Genomic DNA, 22,162 nt, shown 5'->3' on the forward strand with positions numbered 1-22,162 from the left:
TTGGCCTCCCCCTTCTCAAGATCCTGGATACGCCACTGACACTGACTCAATTCCTGTCGTTGCAAATGTAACATTTTGCCTAACACAGACATTCCAAAGCTCCTCAATGATTTATTTGAAAAGCAACAAAGTCCTGCAAATCAGCTTAAGTTGGTGGGGCAAAACACTTATTGGTGGGGCATAATGGCAAGTTGGTGGGAGTGGGACAGCCGCCCCACCAACTGTACAGGAAGCTCCGCCCCTGGTGGAGAGGTGTGAGATGAAGGATACGATCAACGCAGCTAACACCGACAGTGTTTAAACCTTCGACTAAGTTAGTCACTATCTACGTCATCGAAGCCCTGATCACGTCATTTTGCGGCCAAAAATACTCCGATTAGCCACCGAGTCAACACCACACCTCACTGGCCTCATCAGCCGGCTCGTTACCTCAGCGAAGTGCACCACCCACGGCTCCCTATATCCATCCCTCCCCACCGGGCCGCTCCCCGGCCCTGTGTATGTGTGTACCTACGGTGCAGCGTCAGCCGACTGCTGCCGGTGCAGCTGGCGGAGCGCCGCGCCTGCGCTCGCCGCTCCGAGCACCCCCGAAATAGCGGCCACGCGCTGCCGGCTCCGCTCCGACCGGCGCACATGAGCCGTGAGAGCCGGACCTGAGAGCGGCGCTCCGAGCGCCGGCACACCGCGGCACGGAGGACGCCGCCGGACACCGCGCAGGGGTGAGTACCGGACCGGGCGCCGGACACACCACGACAGCTGAGCGGTGAGTAGTTAGGTAGTACCCGACCGGGCGCCGGATAGATTGCGAAAACGGGTGGCACATGCTGGACCAGAGGCACATATGCTGACAAAGCAAAGCAATGTGGAAAACACGGGCGTGCCTACCAGCCACTGTCCGCTCTTTGTGTGGTCAGTGTTTTCACGCTACCGTCAGTATCTGCTTCAAATGAAAATCTTACTTAGAGCTTGTTCGGCCCTTCATTGTGGTGCCTATCCTAGGAATAAAGGATCTCGTGACATGTTCATCAGGAATGGAGCACCACTGTCCACTTGTTCACCTTCCAGAGAAAGCCTTTGAGTAGAAATTGAAATATTGCCTATAGTTCAAGCAACAATAAGCACGTCCTTCCAGAGTCCATTTTTTTGTTGTTTACAAATGGTCATGCCTACCATCCGTATATGTATTTATTTTGATCTTAACATTACAGGGAGGAATTTAGGTGATACAATTTCACCGTATCCTTGCAATTGAACATTAAAACGGCTACAGAAGAAACAATTTCCTCATCGATGGAAGATTCTCAGCGATGCGTGTGAGTATGCAACACACGCATATGACGTAAATAAACTATTTAGAGCGTAATGAGAAATAGGTACAATCTAAATGAGATAATGAGAAACTATAAAGCGACACATGAGCAACAGTCGGCACACCGAATTAAACGTAAATTTACCGTTTTGCCATTGTTGAACGAACTGACGGTGCCGTGACGTTGGTCCGGTTTCCTGTACCGTGTAAGCAGGGAACTGCTCTGGACTGCCAAGACAGAGCAGGCCTATTTACAAGTGCTGGCGGATGAAACCCACAAACAACTGAGAATCAGGGATGACGTCATCAACACTCAGGAAGATAAACTGCAACAGGTGAGCGCTTCACAGAACTGGGTTTACCAGGTAGCAGACCACCGCCGCCTCCTTCTCAAAGCCAACCATAACACAGAGTGCCCGCGCTAAGTGCGAACTAACAGTGGACTTAAATATACACACTAGGTATCTTCTCTGATACAGTGTCTAGCGTTTGCTTTTACACAATACGGACCTTCGCTGAGTACTCACAAACCAATAAAAGCTACTTTCACTAACACGACTAGAAATATGTAAATGTGCCCTTGAGCATAAACCGTGTGCGATGAAACATTTTACTCTAACCTATAGTTCGTTTTTTCTAAGTTCGACCCTCAATGTAAACGTCTCTTTGAACAAATCTGCTTGCCGAATTACTGAGAAAACTGTTCGGCGCACATTGATTTCACAGACGATCAACGTTTATCAATATTATTTTTACCTGTCTCCTATTTTCCAGACTCTCAGCTCGTATTTACCTATATTTACAACTCCACAAGTATATACGACTTAACAGGAGTTATAATTGAACTAATTTATACATCGCTCGGCGTTTTACATAACGGTACATCATCGGTGTTCAAAAATTATTTGGAAAATATTATTGATATCTCTAATACGCTGTGCGCTAACTAGTTTTCTCATTCTTGTGCTGTGTTCAGATTTCAGAAAGATGTTTACAGTGAGGGTCGAACTTATATATAGCACAACAGCATGATACCGCATTATGCACTGAAATGAAATAATCATTTGTTAAAACATTTTGTTTTCAATTTTCATAATGGTGAATAAAAACATGTACATAGGTAGGTAAAGACCATTATCGAGAGCTCTTGAGTGCTTCAACTGGCTTCAACCATGTTGTTCCAGCTTGGTTGAAGTGTGGATAAAATTTTATTGGCCGCCATCTCACAGCACAGTGATGGTTGTTTAAACTGCTAAAGTTGATTGCTTATGCATGGTTAGGTGGACTGTTAAAGCGAAGGCAACAATGAGCGGCTTTGTACCTAATTAGCACTACTCCAGCTAAATAGACCCTTAAACTTCATCGAATTTCATTGAACAAACGAGCGATAGGGTATCACACTCGCAGAACACTCGCATTATACCTACTTGAAAGTTAAACATTGGCATCAACATCAATGGTGATGGAACGCCCGGTGTTTCCTTCCATCCCGGGTGTGCCTGACCGCAATACTTGGAGGCCATGCGGCACAGCATACCTTCCCGGGTGCACTTGTGCTGACATCTATGAGTGGATACCTGAAACGAGCCGATCCGCTCTGATGTCGGCCTCGTGACCGTTTTCAGGCGACGTTTCTTTGGAAACTTTTTCTTAGCCAGCACAAGAAGGAGACCTCAGACTCAGAAAGAAGACTAATTAATACAATGTAGATGTAGGCTAGGTCAGGTATCCTTGTCTGTTCCATTATGATTTTACCTACGCATAAAAATACATATAGGGGCTATCTGTAGATATACCGGTTTTGAGCGAAATCATTACTCGAATTTGAATCCGAATACGAATACGACGCTAACTTTATGGACATTTAGACACGGCGACAGGCAATGTAGTCAATGCACGGAAGCAGTGCGAAGTGCGTCCCAGCAAACAGACCCGTCTGGTCGCACTGCGTCACCAGTCACCACCAATCCGCTGTCCTTCGTCCCGTCTCTCAGTTTCGCCGATCATCGCGTCTTTGTCCCTTCGACCAGCTCCGTTCAATCCGTGCGATCCCGCGGCTCTCTTTGTCGACGGCGGCCGCTGCGCAACGCCCTCACGTGCGGTCCCCAGCTGCCAAACTGGCTTTTTGGAGCGCCCCGCTGCCTCTGCGGGGCTGTCTCACTACGTAAAATCCGCCGGTGCCGATTCTGAGCGTCATTCCCGGGTACTAGAGCCGACGCCACGCACGGCGCACGCGGCCAGTCGCCGCCCAGAGGCCTGTTTGAGTTGGCTGGAGGGAGACGGCCCGTGAGCAGGGCAGCAGGCTGTCTGCAGGGCCGCTCAGGGTCAGGACGTGAGGAGAGGGGGGAGGGGTGAAGGACGGACATTGGCCGCCTGGAAATGACTGGTCCACTCTGCCAACTCCCGGCGGCGCTAGTCGTTAAGTCCAGCTGGTTATGCTTGATGATGCTATCCGAGGCCTTTTGATCTAATCTTGCTGTTTATTTACCAGTATAACGCCTTTTGGGGCGACTAACGGAGCGAGCGAGAGGGTGAGCCTTGCACGTGCGAAATTTCGAGGGGGTACCTCCCGCTGACTTGTGCACGGCACCCTACTAACCGGTCTCTAGCGATGTGCCAAATTTGAGCACAATCGGCCCAGCCGTTCTCGAGATCTGGGAGCGACACCCTGCACGTGCGCACGTGCAAAATGGGTCCCAACTGACTTTTGCACGGCACCCTACTAACTGGTCCCTAACCGTGTACCAAATTTGAGCGCAATCGGATCAGCCGTTCTCGAGATCTGGAATCGACCCCTGCACGTGCGCACGTGCAGCAGCACCCCAACTCTGGCACATGGATATGCAGTGCCTAGTGGGTGCCTACCTACATGCCAACTTTCAGCGCAATCGGCCCAGTAGTTACCGAGATATTGCAACAATTACAAAACTGACACCTCTTCGTTTTGCACGTGGCACGTGCATAAGGGGTCACCCACATGCATCGGGAATAGTCCAATACTTGGTAGAAGGAATGAAGCTACCCTACAAAAATTACCGCATGTAAATCGGTCAAGTGGTTGCTGAGATATAAGCCTCGCAAAAGCGTCCGCACGGCCGGCCGGCCGGCCGGCCGCTCATACTCAGAAATTTCCGTTAACCAGTATAGCGCCTTTTGGGGCGACTAGCGGAGCGAGCGAGGGGGTGAGGGTGAGTCTTGCACGTGCGAAATTTCGAGGGGGTACCTCCAACTGACTTGTGCACGGCACCCTACTGACCGGTTTCTAGCGATGTGCCAAATTTGAGCACTATCGGCCAAGCCGTTCTCGAGATCTGGGAGCGGCACCCTGCACGTGCGCACGTGCTAAATGGGTCCCAACTGACTTGTGCACGGCACCCTACTAACTGGTCCCTAACCGTGTACCAAATTTGAGCGCCATCGGTCCAGCCGTTCTCGAGATCTGGAAACGACCCCTGCACGTGCGCACGTGCAGCAGCACCCCAACTCTGGCACATGGATATGCAGTGCCTAGTGGGTGCCTACCTACATGCCAAGTTTCAGCGCAATCGGCCAAGTAGTTACCGAGATATTGCAACAATTACAAAACTGACACCTCTTCGTTTTGCACGTGGCACGTGCATAAGGGGTCACCCACATGCATCGGGAATAGTCCAATACTTGGTAGAAGGAATGAAGCTACCCTACAAAAATTACCGCGTGTAAATCGGTCAAGTGGTTGCTGAGATATAAGCCTCGCAAAAGCGTCCGCACGGCCGGCCGCCCATACTCAGAAATTTCCGTTAACGTTGGCGTCGCCGGCGCCTGCGTGGTGTGATGAGCCTGAACTGAGGGGCCGGACCTATCCGTCTTTTACCTCGGTATCCGGGAGGATTTGGCGTAGTGTGGCCTCGACCTCCGCCAGCTCCTATTGCGTGTGTTCCAGCTCTCCCTAGCTGAAAGACGCCGGAGTTGACGGAAGGAGACAAAGGAAAAATAAGAAAGAAGAAAGAGAAAAAAAAACGAAAACATGAGCGGCCGCCGTGTGGCGTGCCACCCACGCACTGAGGGCGCCCGGCGCAGTGTCCTCGCCAGGCCGGGCGGGCTGTGTTTGCTTACCCGACCGCTGCACACAGCCGCTATCCGGGTTCAGAAGTGGCCAATACCCTAATTTTCGACAAATTTTAAAGCGTGATTTTCTCACATTTTCTGGTCGTAAATTGATCAGACTGTATAAAATATCATCCAGAAAAAATATTACTCATTCTGGCACAGATTGGTGGGCTCCCAAAGTACACCGTTTTGTTTTGCTCCGTGAGACCGAACTTATGCTGCGATTTTCATGTAAATGTTGACGAGTCTCCTGTCATATTCTTTGCTTGAAAATGCGTAAGTAAGATATCAGCTGAAAGGGGAAAATGTGCGGAATCCATTGGTAACAATAGTGCATCTAAAAAACTTCCCACTCAGTTATTGTAAGCTAATTGTTGCACACTTGCACAAAGCAGAAGGGCTTGAGGATTTCAATATTTACATAGGCCTACCAAAAAACGCACAGCGTGCTTCACATCGAGACAACATCCATAACATATACCGTACAATTGTGATTCATTTGCTGAAAAAATTAGGTCGGCATCACACTGCCGGCAAAAGTTATTGCAGTTCTAGTGACGCTAGGTCGCCGCCCGGCCGACCCCGGTCAGGTCGGCCGGGCGGCGGCCGTGCAGCTGACGTCCGTGCGGTTCGGCAGCTGACCAATCAGCTGCGAGAGAGGAGCGCGGTCCGTCTAACCGCCCCCGGCAGTTGTTTGTGCTGAGGGGTGCTCGACGCTCGTGTCGATTGCATTTGTTGGTTGTCGATTGTCGATTGACTTGTGGGTATACTTTCTGGTAACCAATAAATGTACGTCGTCTTAACTGAATGTAGTCTGATCAAATTCAATAAAGCAAAAAGACATCCAGCCAACAGAACATCGTAAGAATGTCCGATATGATTGATAACATTCATAGTTTTGGGGAGCAGCCATCGACCAGAATGAACCTTATTTGCTTTTGTATGTAACATTTGCATTGCTTTTGGAAAGTTTCAGTCAGATATCTTCAGAAATGGCAATGTTATCGGCTTTTGCATTTTACCGTAGTCGGTTAATCACAATTTTCGATATTGTTAAGGCAATTTCAGTACGTTCTTGACATCGAAAACCAAAACGAATAGCATCATCGTGTTCCAGAGCTCAAATTGCATCCGATGCACATCTTTTTTGTTGAGAATGTTCAACTTCAAAATTTGACCTTTTTGACCTCGCCGTGACCTGACCTTCATTTGTCGAATGGAAATAGTTTCGAATCGGACGACCCAGATGACATCATTTTTAGATGCTTTTGCCGAAATGGACCATTAAAGATGTGTCGCATGACCTTTAAAATGTATACATTTCCTTCCATGACCTTTTCCATGACCTTTTGTGACCCATGACCTTTCCATGACCTTTTGTGACAAAGTTAGGTTTCGTTTGTCAGCTATTCCTATCAGAAGCCGTTTGAACTTTTAGTATTGAACGAGTAGTTTCGAAGACAGCAGGGAAGCTATGGAGAATCCCCTCCCGAGTCACCCACGTTATGGGATATACCCGTCATCCGCGGATTACAAGCAAAAATATTTTTTACGGCAATGATGTATCAGCATGGATGCTCATACGTTCCCATATGTGACCTTACGGTTGACTTCACATACAATAAAAATTCCTTGGCAAAATGTCAACTGGTTAACGAGTTATCGCATTTTGGCCACTTCCGAACTCAAATAGCGGCTGTGTGCGCTGGCGCTTATCTAGCCTCCAATTGGCGCCCGCACCCTCTGTGGCCGGCTCCCTCATATGCCGGGCACCTCCAGGAAAACGGGGGGCCGGCTGCACCTCTGACGCCAAGCGTTAATGTATTTTGCACGGAACTGACGTGAAAAGACCATTAACGTTGGCGTCGCCGGCGCCTGCGTGGTGTGATGAGCCTGAACTGAGGGGCCGGACCTATCCGTCTTTTACCTCGGTATCCGGGAGGATTTGGCGTAGTGTGGCCTCGACCTCCGCCAGCTCCTATTGCGTGTGTTCCAGCTCTCCCTAGCTGAAAGACGCCAAAGTTTGCCCAAATGTATGGGCACGATGCCGGCAGGGGGCGGCATGAGGTATGCCATGCGGGCGCGGGGGGATCATAAGTACCCCGGGACTTTTGGGGTGGAAATGTCAGCATGGCGGCGGTATATGGGAGACGGGTCGGTCCAGGCGCTTGAGCTAGACATGATCGTGAACGGTCGGAAGCAGCGTGATAGCAGTACCTATGTATATGGCGGACGGACACTCAGTGCGTTAGACAAGACAGAAGTGTCAGCGGCGGCGTGACAGTGGTTCGTGACAGGCGGACAGCCCGTGCGGCGGGGATGATAGATGTTTTGTCCGCAGCGGCGTTACAGTTCCAGGTTGTCGGCAGCGGCGTGACGGCATCGGCGTGGCGGTATGTGACGGATAGGCAGCTCGTGCGATGGACCTGACAGGTCGGCCGGTGGTGGTGGCTTGACAGCAGCATATGACAGACGCGGTGACCGTGTAACGGGCATGACCGGCAGCAGAGTGACGGCTCGTGACGTAGCGGCGGTAGGTGGCAACAAAGTTGCGATGCGCAGGCGCGCAGCCCCCGTGCTGAAGATACATTGCCTAACGCAGCGCAAAGGTACGGCGCTGCCTGGGATCGAACCGGGACACCCTGGCGATAGTCCTAACGGCACACAAACGGATCCGTCACGCTAACCACCACACAACTATGGACGCAGCGTTCCGCGACAGGTGAGCACAAAACAATGAGCGCTGGTGAGGAGGGCGGCGCTAAGCAAACAGACTTACGGCTGGGAGCCACCGGCCCGATACTGATAAGGTGGCCAGGGACCGGTCGCGGCGGTGAGCGCGGCGAGACAAGTGCACCAGCTAAGGGGGGACGCTAGCAAACAAACGTGCGGCTGGCGCGGCGGTGGCAGGAGACAGCCCGGCCCCAGTCCAGAGAGGCGCCGCAGTGACTGGCAGGGTGACTAGGGGGATGGGTAGGCGGCTCTGACGTCACGGCTGCGTGCGGTGGATGGTCCGCTGTGGCCAGTCCGACCGGCCACAGCGGTCGCTGTGTGCGGTGACGGAAGGCTGACGTAGGGACGCAGTGGGTGGAGCTTGGAGGCTGTGTACGGTCCGACCGCACACAGGGCCCGTGAACAGCCCACAGGCGTAGGTGGAAATGGCAAACGGGAGAGACGGCCGGCGGTGATAGCGGTGGTGAAGAGCGCGGCGGGCATGACAGTTTGGTATGACATGAAAGATCAGCTGATCTCGGAAAGGTCATAACTAGTTAGTGTTATTTGTTATAGCGAGTTGTTTTGTCGTCAGTGTTAGAGAGGGACGCGAGTATATGAGCAGGGCGAGCGCGATAGAATGGGCACCGGTGGGAGAGGCAGCGCTAAGCAAACAGCCGGGCGGCTAGGGGCCGCGGGCGGCGGCCCGGGACGTGAGGGTGGCCAGACCGGGGTGCGCGCGGCGGGGCGGAGCTGGTGGGAGGGAGGTGCCGCCGGGAGACAAAGGCACGGCCGGCGGCCTCAGGCGGTGGCAGGTGACAGTCCGGCTCGGAGAGACAGCGCGGCGGCCGGCGGGGTGACCGGGCAGCGGCCGGCGGGGTGGCCGGGCGGCGGCCGGAGCGGCGGGGTGCCCGGGCGGCGGCCGGCGGGGTGACCGGGCGGCGGCCGGCGGGGCGGGGGGGGGGGGGGGGCGGGCGGCGGCGGGCGGGTCGTGGCAACCAGGCAGGACAGCCAGCGGTAGCGTCAGGTGTGACGGTGGGCTGTCGGTGGCGGCATGACAGCGGTGACGACGAACGTAGCGGGCGTGACGGTTGGGTATGTCAGCGGCGGCGTGACATGTTGACTAGGCGAGGTGACGGGCGAGGCAGGGGCGGCGGCAGCAAGACCGAGGTCTGTCGGCGGCGTGACGGTGTTATGACAGACGGACAGTCCGTGTGACAGAAGAGGTAGTCAGCAGCGGCTTGACCACGTATGACAGACGGGACAGACCGTGCAACGGGCGAGATAGTTGATTGTCAGCGGCGGCGTGACAGCGTATAAGACGGCACAGTCCGGGCGACTGACGATAGATGCCATGTCAGCGGCGGCGTGACGGCATAATAGCAGACGGGAAATCTCACCGGCGACGGTGAGATGGGCGTTAGTAGGGCATGGCGGACTGGCCGTTCGAGAAACTCGAGAAATGATATAAGCATGGCGGGATGTCAGCTGCGGCGTGACGGCGCGGGACGTGTCGGCGGTGAAAGACAAGCAAAGGAGCAGTAATCGCCACGTGATCGCCACGGCAGTAACCGACACGCAAATGGAACGTGGACCGCTCTGAAATGCTCAACACAACAATACGAGGGGGGGCGGTACGCCGGCACGGAGCGCCCGCGGGCCTAAGATTGCTGGTAGTGGCGTCGCTTGTGACAGCCTGGACACAATGGGGAGACGCCAGCAAGCAAAGGCGTGACTTACCGGATGCCCTTCCGCGTGTGGAGCGTCCCATCTTCGGGAGATGATCGCAGCGGCTTGAGCGCGCACGCACGAAAACATGAGCGGCCGCCGTGTGGCGTGCCACCCACGCACTGAGGGCGCCCGGCGCAGTGTCCTCGCCAGGCCGGGCGGGCTGTGTTTGCTTACCCGACCGCTGGCGCTTGTCTAGCCTCCAATTGGCGCCCGCACCCTCTGTGGCCGGCTCCCTCATATGCCGGGCACCTCCAGGAAAACGGGGGGCCGGCTGCACCTCTGACGCCAAGCGTTAATGTATTTTGCACGGAACTGACGTGAAAAGACCATTAATCTAAGGAAAGACTACGCTCGCTTCGCTCGCTCCGTAATAACTTCATTAATGTTTTGCATCTATTCCACTCTTGATGTCAAAGGTCATGGTTTAGAGGGTTGATTTAAATGGAATAAAAGCGAAGCTGAAGAACTGCCGATATTACCAAAATGAATAAACGTGCATACATAGGTAGCAAGGAAGCTACAGTTTCTAAAAACCTGAATTCGCTGAGCAGTGAGCACCTTTATTATCTGCAAATCGCTCTTTGCGAATTCTTCTGGCGGCAAAGGTCAAGCTCCGATCAGTCTGTCCCGGCTCCTGGCTCTGGTCGGTCGGTTCGGTCCCGACCCACAGGTCTGGTGATTGGCTCCATTTGGTCTGTCCCGACGTTTGTTTTTCTTTTGTCTGCCTCGACCCCTGTCTGTTCGGTTTGTCCCGGCCCCGTCCCGTTCAGTCTTCCACGGGCCACAGCGTGACTCTGTTCGGTGTGTCCTGCAGTCCCTGGCCTCATTCGGTCTGTCACGGACCCTGTCTCTGTTCAGTTTGCACTGAACCGTGGCTTCGTTCGTCTTCCCCAGCCTCTGCTGCTGGCTCCGTTCGTCTCCCCAGGCCTGGCTCCGTTTGTCTGTCCCAGTCCCTGGCTCCGTTCAGTCTGTCCCAGCCCCTGGCTCCGTTCGCTCTGTACCGGCCTCTGGCTCCGTTCGGTCTATACCAGCCTCTGGCTCCGTTCGTCTCCCCAGCCTGTGGTTTCGTTCGGTCTGTATCGCACCAAGGGTCGTGTCGGCAGTGACACTGACAGAGACGGAATGTCCTCGACTACCGAGAGCGGACCTTCGACCCTGCCAAACTTTGTTGGCGACCGATCCACGCTAAAAGACGACGAGTGAAAATGGTCGCACACTGGTGCATACTGCATACAGCATAAAAGTTGAACCTAGCTACCTCGAAAGTGGCACGGGTACCTAATAATTTTACATTGGAGCTCGCAGCAAGCTTCTGTAAATGTGTGAACACACATTTACAGAGTCCGCTACATAGTGCACAGAGTGCACGAGTCCGCTACGTAGGAAGTTGAACAGGGTTCTATAGAATTTGACGTCTACTTATTTCTTATTTTGACGTGCCGTGTGCAAGCTACGGGGGAGGCAGGGGTTATTTATCGCAATGGCTGTTTGGCTGTGGGTCAGCTTTCTTAGTCACACATGCTAAAAGCTGGCTTCAAATTATCTCGTAGACATTTTTTACGAAAACTTATTATATTTTACATTAACATCTTCAAATTATAGAACGGTAACTGCGGAAAGCTAATAGACAGACAGCTACAACATTGATAATATCAATTCCAGTGATCCATCGTATCCAGGAATAATTGCTGCGTTTTTTTTAAAATAAATATTTGTAATGCCCGCGTTGAAAGTTGGCATAATTTACTGGAAAAGCAACAGCCTAAAACATTGCAACATAAACGTTGCGCTGAAACCATGCTAATTTCTAAACAGCCCACCTTTCTTCGGGACCATTTATGTAACTAAGTCCCTGGCATTGGCCATGGCTGCTGAGCGGTGGAGAGGGAGGAGTGACAGAGGACGCCGCCTCGGCTGCGTTGTGCCGGGTGTGCGCCGAGGAGCGGCGGCTGGCAGCTGAGCAGCCCGGCCCGCGCCGAGCTGGCAGTCGGCCGCCGCAGGCCGCCCGCCGCTGGTCAGGTATTTGGCCGGCGCAGCGGTGCCGGTCCGCGGCCGACGCGGCCAGTCGGCGCGGCGACATACGGACTGCGGTCTAAACGATGACCAGGGGCGATAAACAGCGCCCAGAGGCGATACATGAGGACCTCTCTGAATATAATGGAAAGGGTAATTAACCAATAGGTCATGCCATGCTGCAGACCAGACTCCTGTTATGAGACGATAAAACATGATTAAACTGAATTTACTCATGCTATGATTTGGAAGCTGGACGTACACTAAATACCATGATTCCTTTTGGTTTTTCCCGTTACAACGGAAAGCGACCTATTCCAGGTGACAGGAAGTATAAATAACCCATTGGTCACGGTCTTCCTCGTACTGGATCAGTGCATGAATGAGTCACTTAACCTTCCAGGCGGTGGGGGGGGGGGGGGGCATTTTTTTGCCCCCCCTTTAGTTTTTTCGATATATCTCGAGAACCGCTGCGCCGATCGTCACCAAACTTTCAGTACCCTCCCGGGAGCAGCTAGCGCACATGGTGACCAAAAATTTTTCCAAACTCTATGATAGGTTGGCCGCTAATGACGTCAGAGTGACGTCATTTTTGCCATTTTCGACAAAAAAAAAGGTTCCGCGGGAAGAGCTGTCAGTTCTACAGCTTTAGAGATACAGAAAAATGTTTCAGACATAAAAGGTGTGAAATCAAAAGGGGTACAAAATTGCTATTTCGGTTTTTCGAATTTTTTGGATTTTGACCCCCAAAAATCAAAAAATAGATTTTTTGAAAATAATAGCCGAAAAATCCAAAAAGTTTTTTGAATTTCGAAAAAAACCGGAATATATGTGATAGCCCCTACCACCTTCTATCTACATACCAAATTTGAGATCGATACCTCTTTTTTTGGCCAAGTTATAGCGAAAAAAACTGTTCAAAATTGATGACGTCAAATTTTCAAACTCAATTTTTAGCAATTCTAGACCTCGTAGCGCAAAACAAAGACCACCATTAGACTCCCCGTGACGAGCTGCATCGAATCAATACCCATTTAATGCAAAAATACCAACTTTGAAATTTGACCTTTTTTGACCTGACCTTGACCTGACCTCCACCAGAAAGTGACCTAAATCGTACCTGATGGTCTTATAACCAACACCATTGAGTTGGAAATGAAAAACTGGCCATAAAACATGCATCGCATAACCTTAGTAAAGTTGGGCTCATGTGGTGACCCTTGGTGACCTTTGGTGACCTGACCTGTGACCTGACCTGGTATGAGCAGTGACCTCTAATAGCAACATATGTACTAGACAACTGACGCCTTATCGCTGATTTTCGACAAAATGCGTTTTACTCGGTGTTATAGCGCTTTCCCTAGAAGCCCCGTGAACGGTGAAACATTTTATCTTTGACCTGACCTGTGACGTCATCGGTGACCCCGAGGTCAATGAAATTTGGTTTCCTTCGACAAATTTGACAGGGCTATCGAACGCCGTTTGAATTTTCCGGATCCGTCCAGTAGTTTCGGAGATACGGGGGGGGGGCAAAAAAGTGCCCCCCCCCCCCACCGCGCGGAAGGTGGCTGGTAGGCCCACCGCCTGCCGGGTTAACGAGGGCTTGGCCCGCCAGACCGTCCAGAAATAGCCTATGAATGCATCTTAGAACAACGCGAACAAAGCTTTACTATAAAAATAATTTTGAAAATATATAGTAGTGAACGCGATGACACCTTCAAATTAACCAGTATGTTTGTGTCTGTTGCTTTAGTGAGGCGTATTTAGGAAGGCGTTGTTTTGGTAGGCCCTCTACTAGCCACATTCTGTACCACACCCGAACGGTCAACAGACGGCACGTGCCGTTTCCTGGAGGTCCCCGAGTGCACGTTCCATCTCTAAAGGTCTCAGAGCTCATATGACTCATTGGCTTCTGACCACACCATCGTGAGACTATCTTGACGCCGTCCGTGTCTCCGTTCCAGAAACATTCCACTCCGTGGGCGGCGCCCGACGAGCTGCCCCAGCTGTGTCACCAGCTGGTGCCGGCCCACGATTTCATCAGCGCCGCGGTCACCGGTGTGGTCGCCCGGTGTCTGACCTTGCGGATGGCCGAGTTGACCTCCGCCAAGGCCGCCGCCGCCGCCACCGACGACGACGACAAAGGCACAGACGGCGGCGGAGAGTCGGCCGATACTGCGCCGCCGCGGTCCGGTCCAACGGCGCAGACGCCGGGCGGCCACGGCTGCTACTCGGTGACGCCAGAGGGTCCGACAGCGTCAGCCGGTCTGGTGACGACAGAGGGGCGCCCGACACGTGACGGTGAGTCGGCAGAGGCCCGGGGGAGCTCCCAAGACGCCGCGCTGGCAGCCGCCGCCGGGGTTCAGACGGAGGGCACAGCCGGGCCGCCGGCTCCGCCGCTGGTCTCTGTGGAGACTCAGACAGCAGCAGACACTCTGTCGGAGCAGCTGGCGCAGATGGCGGAGGAGAGGGAGGAGCAGGCGCGGCTGGTACATCACCAGACCGAGCTGCTGGCGCAGCTGCACAACCAGCTGGCGCGCTCAGCTGCCGAGAACGAGCGGCTGCAGCGGCACCTGCAGCTGGTGAACGCGCTGTTCGAACAGCTGCAACGCAAGGAGGCCGAGAGCGCCGCCGAGGGCGCACAGAGCCCGCCCCGGGACGACGCTGACGAGATGGACGGAGCGGAGGAGGACGGCGGCGGCGGTGGCGGCGGAGCTGACCTGGTGGAGAGGGTAGACACGGCGCACGGCCGCCGAATGGTGATCCACGTCAGTCGCACCTACCTGCGGCTGCGAGACCTCATCCTGGAGAAGCGCTCGCTGCTCAGCGAGATCGACAAGCTGCGCGGCTTCAACCAGCAGCTGGAGCGCCGGCTCACCAAACAGGAGCGCCGCCTGTCGAACGTCGCCGCCGAACTGCACAGCACCTGGGGGCTGGTCACCAAGCTGAAAATCCAGCACGCTCAGCTGCACACGGCCGAGTCAGTGCTGCGCTACGAGCTGCGCGAGAAACGCAAACTCATGAGCCGGCTGCGGGGCGAGCTGGAGGGCTCTCGGCAGCGGTCTGTGCTCGCCAGCCAGCTGAACGCCGAGTCGGAGCTGGAGTGGCGTGCGCTGCGCAGGGAGCTGGACCAGAGGAAGAGGGAGAGGCTGGTGAGGCAGGCCCGGATGGACAGTGCGGAGACGGGGAGCGAGCCGGCGGCCGCTGGGGAGGACGGGGAGTGCCTGCCCGGAGTCGGGCCCCTGCTGGAGCGGAGCGCCACAGACGACAGTCAGCAGGACGGAGAGTCCACAGAGTCTCTGGCCGAGCAGGAGGCAGCCGGCCTGGACACCTCCGTGGCCGAGTCAGAGTCGACCGAGTCCGAGTCGGCCGGGCGCAGGACGCCCGAGCCACAGCCGACCGACTCGGTGGACTCGGCGGCGGGCGCGGCTGGCCCGGTCGAGACCAGCTCGCAGCGGCGGCGCCGGCTGGTCAGCCTCGAGGACCAGTGCCAGCAGCTCTACACGCGGCTGGTGTCGACCACGGCCCGCCAGGTGGCGCTCAGCTCACGGCTGGCCGAGCTGCACGCCCAGCACGGCGCCAGCGAGGCCGAGACCACGCCCGAGACGTCGGTGGCCAGCAGCGAGGACACGGCCTATGCCAGCCTGGCCGACACGCCGCCCACTCCCACCGAGGCCGAGCAGCTGCCCGCCGACCGGCCGGCCGCCGCGCCGCCGCTGGCCGCCGTAGCCGCCGTCACCGCCGTCACCGCCGAGGCCATGCCGCCGGTGACAGTGGCGGCGCAGCGCGTGGCGGTGCAGACGGACGCCGGTCCGCGCTCGCTGCCGCCGCTGCCGGCCTCGCAGCTGGCCACCGAGACGGCGCACCGGGCCGGCGGCGCCCGGGCGCTCGTCTCCGCCGTGGTGGCGCTGAGAGAGACGCCGCCGGACGCGGCAGGGAGGGCGGCAGCCGGCGCAGAGGAGGAGTCTGATACAGAGGGGCCCGACAACTCGCTGGACGAGGTTGCCGACGAGCCGGAGGAGGCACAGGACCCGGAGGGTGGCGGGGCGGCGGCCTGTGAGGACGAGGTGTCCCGCTCCACCGCCGACCTACTGGAGAAGGTCGGCCAGTTCCTGAGCCGGACGCGCCGCGGCAGCGTGCCCGGCCGACCCGCCGCGGCGCCGCCGCCGGCCGAACCGGCCTCGTCGGACTCGGAGACGGACGAGGCGGCCGAGGCGGACCGGCTCAGCGGCACCTCGGCCGGCTGCAAGCTGATCAGCCTGCTGCCCAGCCGGATGGTGCACCTCCGCAGGGAGCGCGAGCAGCTCACCGAGCACATCGCCCGCCTGCAGGCGCAAAACGAGCGCATCGAACAGAAGCTGGCGCGGATGCGCACCGAGCGCCGGGAGCAGCGGCGCCGCGGCCGAGAGGACAGCACGGCGAAGGAGCACCTGGAGAGGCGGGTCCAGCAGCTGGAGCGACAGCTCAGACTGCAGGTGACCATTTCGACAATTACCTCTGACAGATTACAGATTACATGAAAACTTGAAGTACTACACTTAAAGTTAGATAATAATTATGTGACGCTAAAACAATATTTTTAGCATCTACTTGTTCCGACTCATTACGCTTCGCTCTGCACCGTTAACCCTGTCCTGTTGCGCTCTGTTTCAGCTGGCTGAGAAATACGCTGTGACCGCACCCCCGCCTACCGAGCCTGACCGGCAGCCGTCCAGCAGCAGCAGTGCCCAGCAGGAGGGTGGGAGTCTCACCGACGCGACAGAACCCGGGGAGCCCGGAGAGCTGCTCGACAACTTCCCGGCGCTCCAGCCTACCGACCAGCCTGATGCTGGGTCCGTAGACCTGCACCGGGCGGCAGACGGACTACTGGAAAACTCATCACAGCAGGGCTCATCCACACTTCTCAGCAGCCCCACGGCAGAGATACCCGGTCCCGGAGCCTCGTTTATGCTTCTGCAGCCCGATCTTCAGCATGCACATCACACGTCACTAGAACAGAGCACTTCCATAATTCATCAACCCGAAGCTACCGAGATGGCTGCCGATGCGCAGCGACCGACGGAACGTCAGCAGGAGGCTGGGTCCCAGGTACAGGAGGATGAAGCCACTCCTCAGACTCAGCCGAGTCCTTCTCAGGTCAGTACTGGGAAAAGGAAAAAGGGATGTGCAGAACTTGTCTTGAGTCATTACCTAGCTATGTGAGCCATGAGCTGTACCTAACTCATGACGATGACACAGGTGCATTCCTTATCAACAAGACAAGGGACTTTCTACAACAGAGAAACGTGTGTTCTGAATCTGATGTGGGTCGTCGAACTAATCAAAGTTCTGCTTTTCCAGGTCAACATTACATCCCAAAGTCATTCCGATAGGGAAGCTCAGGTAGTCGTGTGTGAAGAAACAGTTCTCCGCGAATTACGAACTGATACTGCCAGTCAGAGCTGTGACTCAACAGAGCCCCGCCGGGGACGAGATGACGTCGCCACACAGACTGATGACGTATCTGAACCAGTCGCCATCACCGCCTGTATCAGTACGGTCACCGAGAGCACCGTCACATCACCGGTCACACTCGACTCTCAGACGACCACGGGATCTGCGCCGCGTCTGCCGCCCGCTGGGAGCCCTGTCACCGAGTCAGGATCTGCGCCGCGTCTGCCGCCCGCTGGGGACTCGACCACCGGGTCAGGATCTGAGCCGCGTCTGCCGCCCGCTGAGAACTCGACCACAGAGTCAGGATCTGCGCCGCGTCTGCCGCCCGCTGGGAGTCCTGTCACCGAGACAGAGCCTGAGCCGCGTCTGCCGCCCGCTGAGAACTCGACCACCGGGTCAGGATCTGAGCCGCGTCTGCCGCCCGCTGGGAGCCATGTCACCGAGTCAGGATCTGAGCCGCGTCTGCCGCCCGCTGGGAGCCGTGTCACCGAGACAGAGCCTGAGCCGGCCGCTGGGGACTCGACAGACCGTCAGTCGCCTAAGGGCTTCCTAGGACCCGCGGCGGGCGGCGCTGACAGTCCCCCAGCGGCGGGCGGCGCTGACAGTCCCCCAGCGGCGGGCGGCGCTGGCCACCGACCGCCGGACCAGCCGCTGGCCCAGCTTCACAAACAGCTGGCTGACGCCAGGGGACAGCTGCGCTCCGTCCAGGACGACTGCCGCCGGGCCAGGCATGCGCTACAGCAGGTCAGTCTGACAGATGCCCACAAATGGAACGCAATCCTTTATAACGGGACTGCTAATAAAATATAACTTCACTTTTGAGTTATGAACCAGCAGCCGGTGCTAAATACCAAGTTAGATGAAATGGGCTATACAATTAAGATGTTGCGTTAAAAATTCTTGCAACAGCAAATTGTTCTTCTTCAGATGCGTGCACCCTCGGAGTACGGAGGTGCCGCTGAAGTGGCGACTGCCTCTGGTCAGGAAACAGCAGCAGTTTGCCAGAGCGGCTCGGCGGCCCCTACCGCTGTCATCGCCCAGAATAGCTGTCTGTGTTCCACACCGCGCGTCACCTACGGCGAGTTCAGACGGTGAGACGAGAGCGACGACCGTACTGCACTGCTGCATAATTATCCGACTGGACTTGAACGCAGTGAAAATACGCTTCGTTTGACCGTAGTTTGGTGTAGGTAAAGTACATTCACAGTCCATCATATCCAGATCTAAGTATACTATAATACATGATCGAACGGCTGTCCAGTGACATCGACGCCGACGTTAATTCAAGACTACCAGAAGTTCATCAGGCTCCCTGCTCCCTTTTTCAGACGTCTAAGTGAACGACTACACAACCGTCCTGCCGCAACGCGCACAATTCGTCAGAAGTCTGGCTCTATCTTCAAGCGGTCCGTCAAGTGCTACATGTGCCAGGTCAGTTGTTCTACCGGTGACAGAAGCGACATCAATCAGTGATGTATCAAAATATGCTCATTTCATGCCCAATGGGTCGATCAAATATGCATATCGTTTAGAGACGCTCTCTATCCGCGGCCGTCGTACTGCAGACCATGGAGCCAGCTTAACGCCTCCCCTTCTCGGCCCCGGCCCGCAGAGCGCCCTGCGACCGCTGCTGGCCCGGCGCGTCACCTGCCGCGCCTGTGGCCAGCTCTTCTGCCGACGCTGCGCGTGCCTGGCCGTCCGCCTGCCCGCCACCGGGTGCGTACCTCGTCTGGACCAGTGCGGCTGCATAATGAGACGCTGCTGTGTGGCGGTGTTCAGTGGTGGTGATGAACGGCAGCTAGCCGTAACGCGCAACGGCAGCGGCCGCATCCAGTCTGCAGGGTTAGGCTGTACCGCAATGCCTGGCGCCCGTCCCTCTCCATAGATGGCAGCACTAAAAACGCCTGAAGTCATGCTGTGCCGCAATGACCGACGGACCCCTCGCTGTTTTTCGCGTCTCTTCTCCTTCGCAGTTCACGATGCAACCCTGTGCGGACTTTTTCAACGGCGTCAACGCAGCGGACGCAAACTAAAATGACTATTCCCACATTTACACACACTTAACGTCATAGGCAATAGGTACGGAAGCCCTTTTGTCCAACGCAAAGAATGGCGAGGCAACCGATACATTCCCAATGGTGGACGCCGTGTTTCTGCACGGTGTGTTTCTGCATTGACATGCGTCTTACTTTCAGGGAAATGCGGTTTTGCGTTCACTGTTTCTACGACTTATCGGCAAGCATGTCTTCGCTGCATCCCGACAAAACAAATCACGGTAGGTATGCATTTAAGCTAAGTCCATCGCGCATCATAACCCAGTGCACTATCAGTCAGCACAGGAGCAGCAGAGGCAGACAATGAATAAAAGAGAAAGAAAAATGATACGAAGGACAATGCAGCTTTTCCCATACGCTTTAAATTCTATTAGTGAGCTGTAAGCATTTTATACGATTTTTACCTCACTGTCTTGTGTTCAGTATGATGACTTTATCCAGCTCAGCACTCAGCAGCGTTTGACATATCCCCACCGCTTCCCGTACTTTGACAGAAACGTCCAGGACAACGGGCGGCGAGTCTGTCGATAGCGAGGGCGGCCGAGCCGGCGGCCAGCGCACCTGACGTTCGACAGACACCTTCGGACCCTGGGCTCGCTTCTTTTGTATAATTTCGAGCGTCAGTCACGAGACGCACCGCTGGCGGTGACTATGTGCCGCTCTGCTAACTGCCGTGACAGCAGGCCGCTGTGACCCACCTACCGGTGGATTGGTGTCCAGATTGATAGCCCACCAGCTCATATCGCTCCCAACTGCCAGCGCCACTGCCCCAACTCGTGGTGTTTCTCAGAGGAAACTGGCGAGTGGAGATCATCACAAACAGTTGACACAAAGCCGCTAAAACGAAACTGTATGTAGAATTAGATACGTCGCGAGGTTCTCAATGTTTGCTAGCAAATTAGCCAAAGGGAACGACTTCTTCAACATGCATGCACAAGAGATCATTAATGGAATTACTACGAGACCATCCTTTACTGGTAGATCCGCCACGACAAAACAGCTGACCTCTATGTACAGTCGTAGCTTAATCAAATACCGTCTGGCCGGCAGTCACATTCAGCCCAGTTATAATCAGAGTCTCTAAAGCGTTACTTTAAACTAGACTTACGATTGCCAGAAAAGGTGGCAACAGGAAAACGGTACAATTAAAACTTCTGCCTACTTCATCTATCTCAGACGCTTGTCTTCATAGCTGGCACGGATCCAGAGAACAGTTTTAATCATCGTTTTTACTGGCAAGCATATCACATACAGAGCTTTCGTTGCCATTTTTGAGCGTTCTTACAGAAGCAGTCATAGGTCAAAGCGTGCTTACTTCAGTGGGCTTCTTGAAGGCCATTGTCAATGAAGCGTCATGCAGAAAGTCGCGCCCCGATGAGATGTCTGTCGTATAGCGTATAGTGTATCGCGTGAAGGTGGTTTGGACTTTGGAGCGCCCGATTTGTGTTCAGCCGTGGCGTACTGTGCTTTACAACAGCTCGTGCAACTGCACTCGTGTCATTTTGTGCTGTGGGTTGACATCGAGCACACCGTTATCGTATCCACTGTTTCTGCGTCGGAGAGTTTAGTCTGTACTAAATCCTGTCACCCATTGTTCGCAGTGCAACGTGTATTTCCCCGTGTATTGTTTTGCAATAAATAAAAATGCATTATGTTGTGCAGCAGTAATTTTATGAACCGTGACAAAAAGAATGCTTCCCAATCCCCTTCATTCGGTGTATTGAAAACACACCACGATGACATGGTGAATGCGTCAAACTATCCACCGACAGGACGGATAACCAATCCCCGGTGGCCCCCGCCGCCCGCCCGCCCGACCTAGTGGTCGTCGCGGCTGGCCGCTGCGGCCGCCACACTGGCCAGCGGACTGTCGGAGAGCGGCTGCACGCGCAGCACCTCCACCACCCGGCGCGAGGCGTCGAACCAGCAGGTGACGTGGCTGGCGTCCAGCGCCAGGTGGTAGAGCAGCTGGTCGTCCTGAGCGCGCCGGTAGACGGAGCGCGGGTCGGCCGTCAGCAGGGCGACCAGCGCGGCGCGCAGCTCGGCCGCGCTGCGCAGGCACAGCAGCCGGTGCGCGCCGGCCGACTCGGAGGCCGAGAAGCGGCGCAGCTGGGACTCGGCCCAGGCCGTGAAGCCGACCGTCCACCGCTCGGGCTGCAGGCGCGACAGCCAGGTGTCGCCGCCCCGGCTGTCGGCCGGCTCAGGGGCGGCGGGGCAGTCCTCTGCAGACGCGTGACTACCAGCCGGTGATTGACTGGCTACACTCTGGTCTGCCGTGATGTCAGGAGGCTGGGGCTGAGCTGGATTTGGGCTCCTCGACTGTGCCATGCTCTTCACTGACTGGAGAACAGTGTGGGGCTCACACCGGCTGTCCTCAGGTCCGACCTCAGTTACGGCATCCGCATCAGCAACACCATCGCCAGACGGTGACAACAGGCCATCCATAGTTTTGGAGAGGTCAGAGGTGTCGTCTCCTTCGTCTTCGAGTGCCTGTTCATCGGGCGGCGCTACACCGGCCAGCGGTGCCGACCCGTCACCGGCTGCTGGCGCGGCGGCCCCGGCCGACGGAGGGCGCTCGGCTGGGGACGCGGCACCTCCCGGCCCGTCCGGCGGACAGTCGTACTCCCTGATGTACGGCTTGATGTCGAGCACTGGGGTGCCGTCCACCAGGTCGTGACCGGAGAAGTGAAGCGTGTCGCCTAAAACGAGAAACATTACTGTCGATCAGTCCTCACTCAGGCGCGAATAATTCACCGAGATGCACAGCACATGTGTGGTAAGGTGCGCAGACGTGATTGGTATTCTATTCTGGGCAATAAGA

The 22,162-nt window shown here is 55.5% G+C and overlaps 2 protein-coding genes across 4 annotated transcripts in view; one reads left to right on the forward strand and one right to left on the reverse strand.

The window, feature by feature from the left end:
- The first annotated feature begins 629 nt into the window (after positions 1-629).
- Positions 630-20,999, forward strand: LOC122390036. The gene is made up of 11 exons (XM_043382614.1): positions 630-719; positions 1,209-1,313; positions 1,524-1,644; positions 13,819-16,329; positions 16,508-16,990; positions 17,195-18,031; positions 18,215-18,378; positions 18,616-18,718; positions 18,900-19,003; positions 19,483-19,562; positions 19,836-20,999. The coding sequence occupies exons 2-11, from the start codon at positions 1,291-1,293 to the stop codon at positions 19,904-19,906; spliced, it is 4,497 nt and encodes a 1,498-aa protein (XP_043238549.1). The 5' UTR covers positions 630-719; positions 1,209-1,290; the 3' UTR covers positions 19,907-20,999.
- A 44-nt stretch (positions 21,000-21,043) lies between these two features.
- The window catches only part of LOC122390047 (ribosomal RNA small subunit methyltransferase NEP1-like), a 46,637-nt gene continuing 45,518 nt past the window's right edge, over positions 21,044-22,162 (reverse strand). For all 3 annotated transcript variants that reach the window (XM_043382640.1, XM_043382676.1, XM_043382685.1), the window contains one exon: positions 21,044-22,040. In XM_043382640.1, coding sequence (XP_043238575.1) covers positions 21,160-22,040 — 881 coding nt within the window. In that variant the 3' untranslated portion in view covers positions 21,044-21,159. The remainder of the gene's footprint in view (positions 22,041-22,162) is intronic.

This window comes from Amphibalanus amphitrite, unplaced genomic scaffold (genome assembly GCF_019059575.1).
Source record: "Amphibalanus amphitrite isolate SeventyFive unplaced genomic scaffold, NRLGWU_Aamphi_draft 000020F_arrow, whole genome shotgun sequence".
In the NCBI taxonomy this organism is placed as follows: domain Eukaryota; kingdom Metazoa; phylum Arthropoda; class Thecostraca; order Balanomorpha; family Balanidae; genus Amphibalanus; species Amphibalanus amphitrite.

What these genes read in the sequence shown, in the direction of transcription:
- LOC122390036 (XM_043382614.1), top strand. Translation starts at nt 1,291, where the DNA reads ATGGAAGATTCTCAGCGATGCGT. An exon ending in AGGAAGATAAACTGCAACAG is followed by an intron (nt 1,645 to 13,818) that starts GTGAGCGCTTCA and finishes TCTCCGTTCCAG; the next exon opens with AAACATTCCACTCCGTGGGC. An exon ending in AGCGACAGCTCAGACTGCAG is followed by an intron (nt 16,330 to 16,507) that starts GTGACCATTTCG and finishes GCTCTGTTTCAG; the next exon opens with CTGGCTGAGAAATACGCTGT.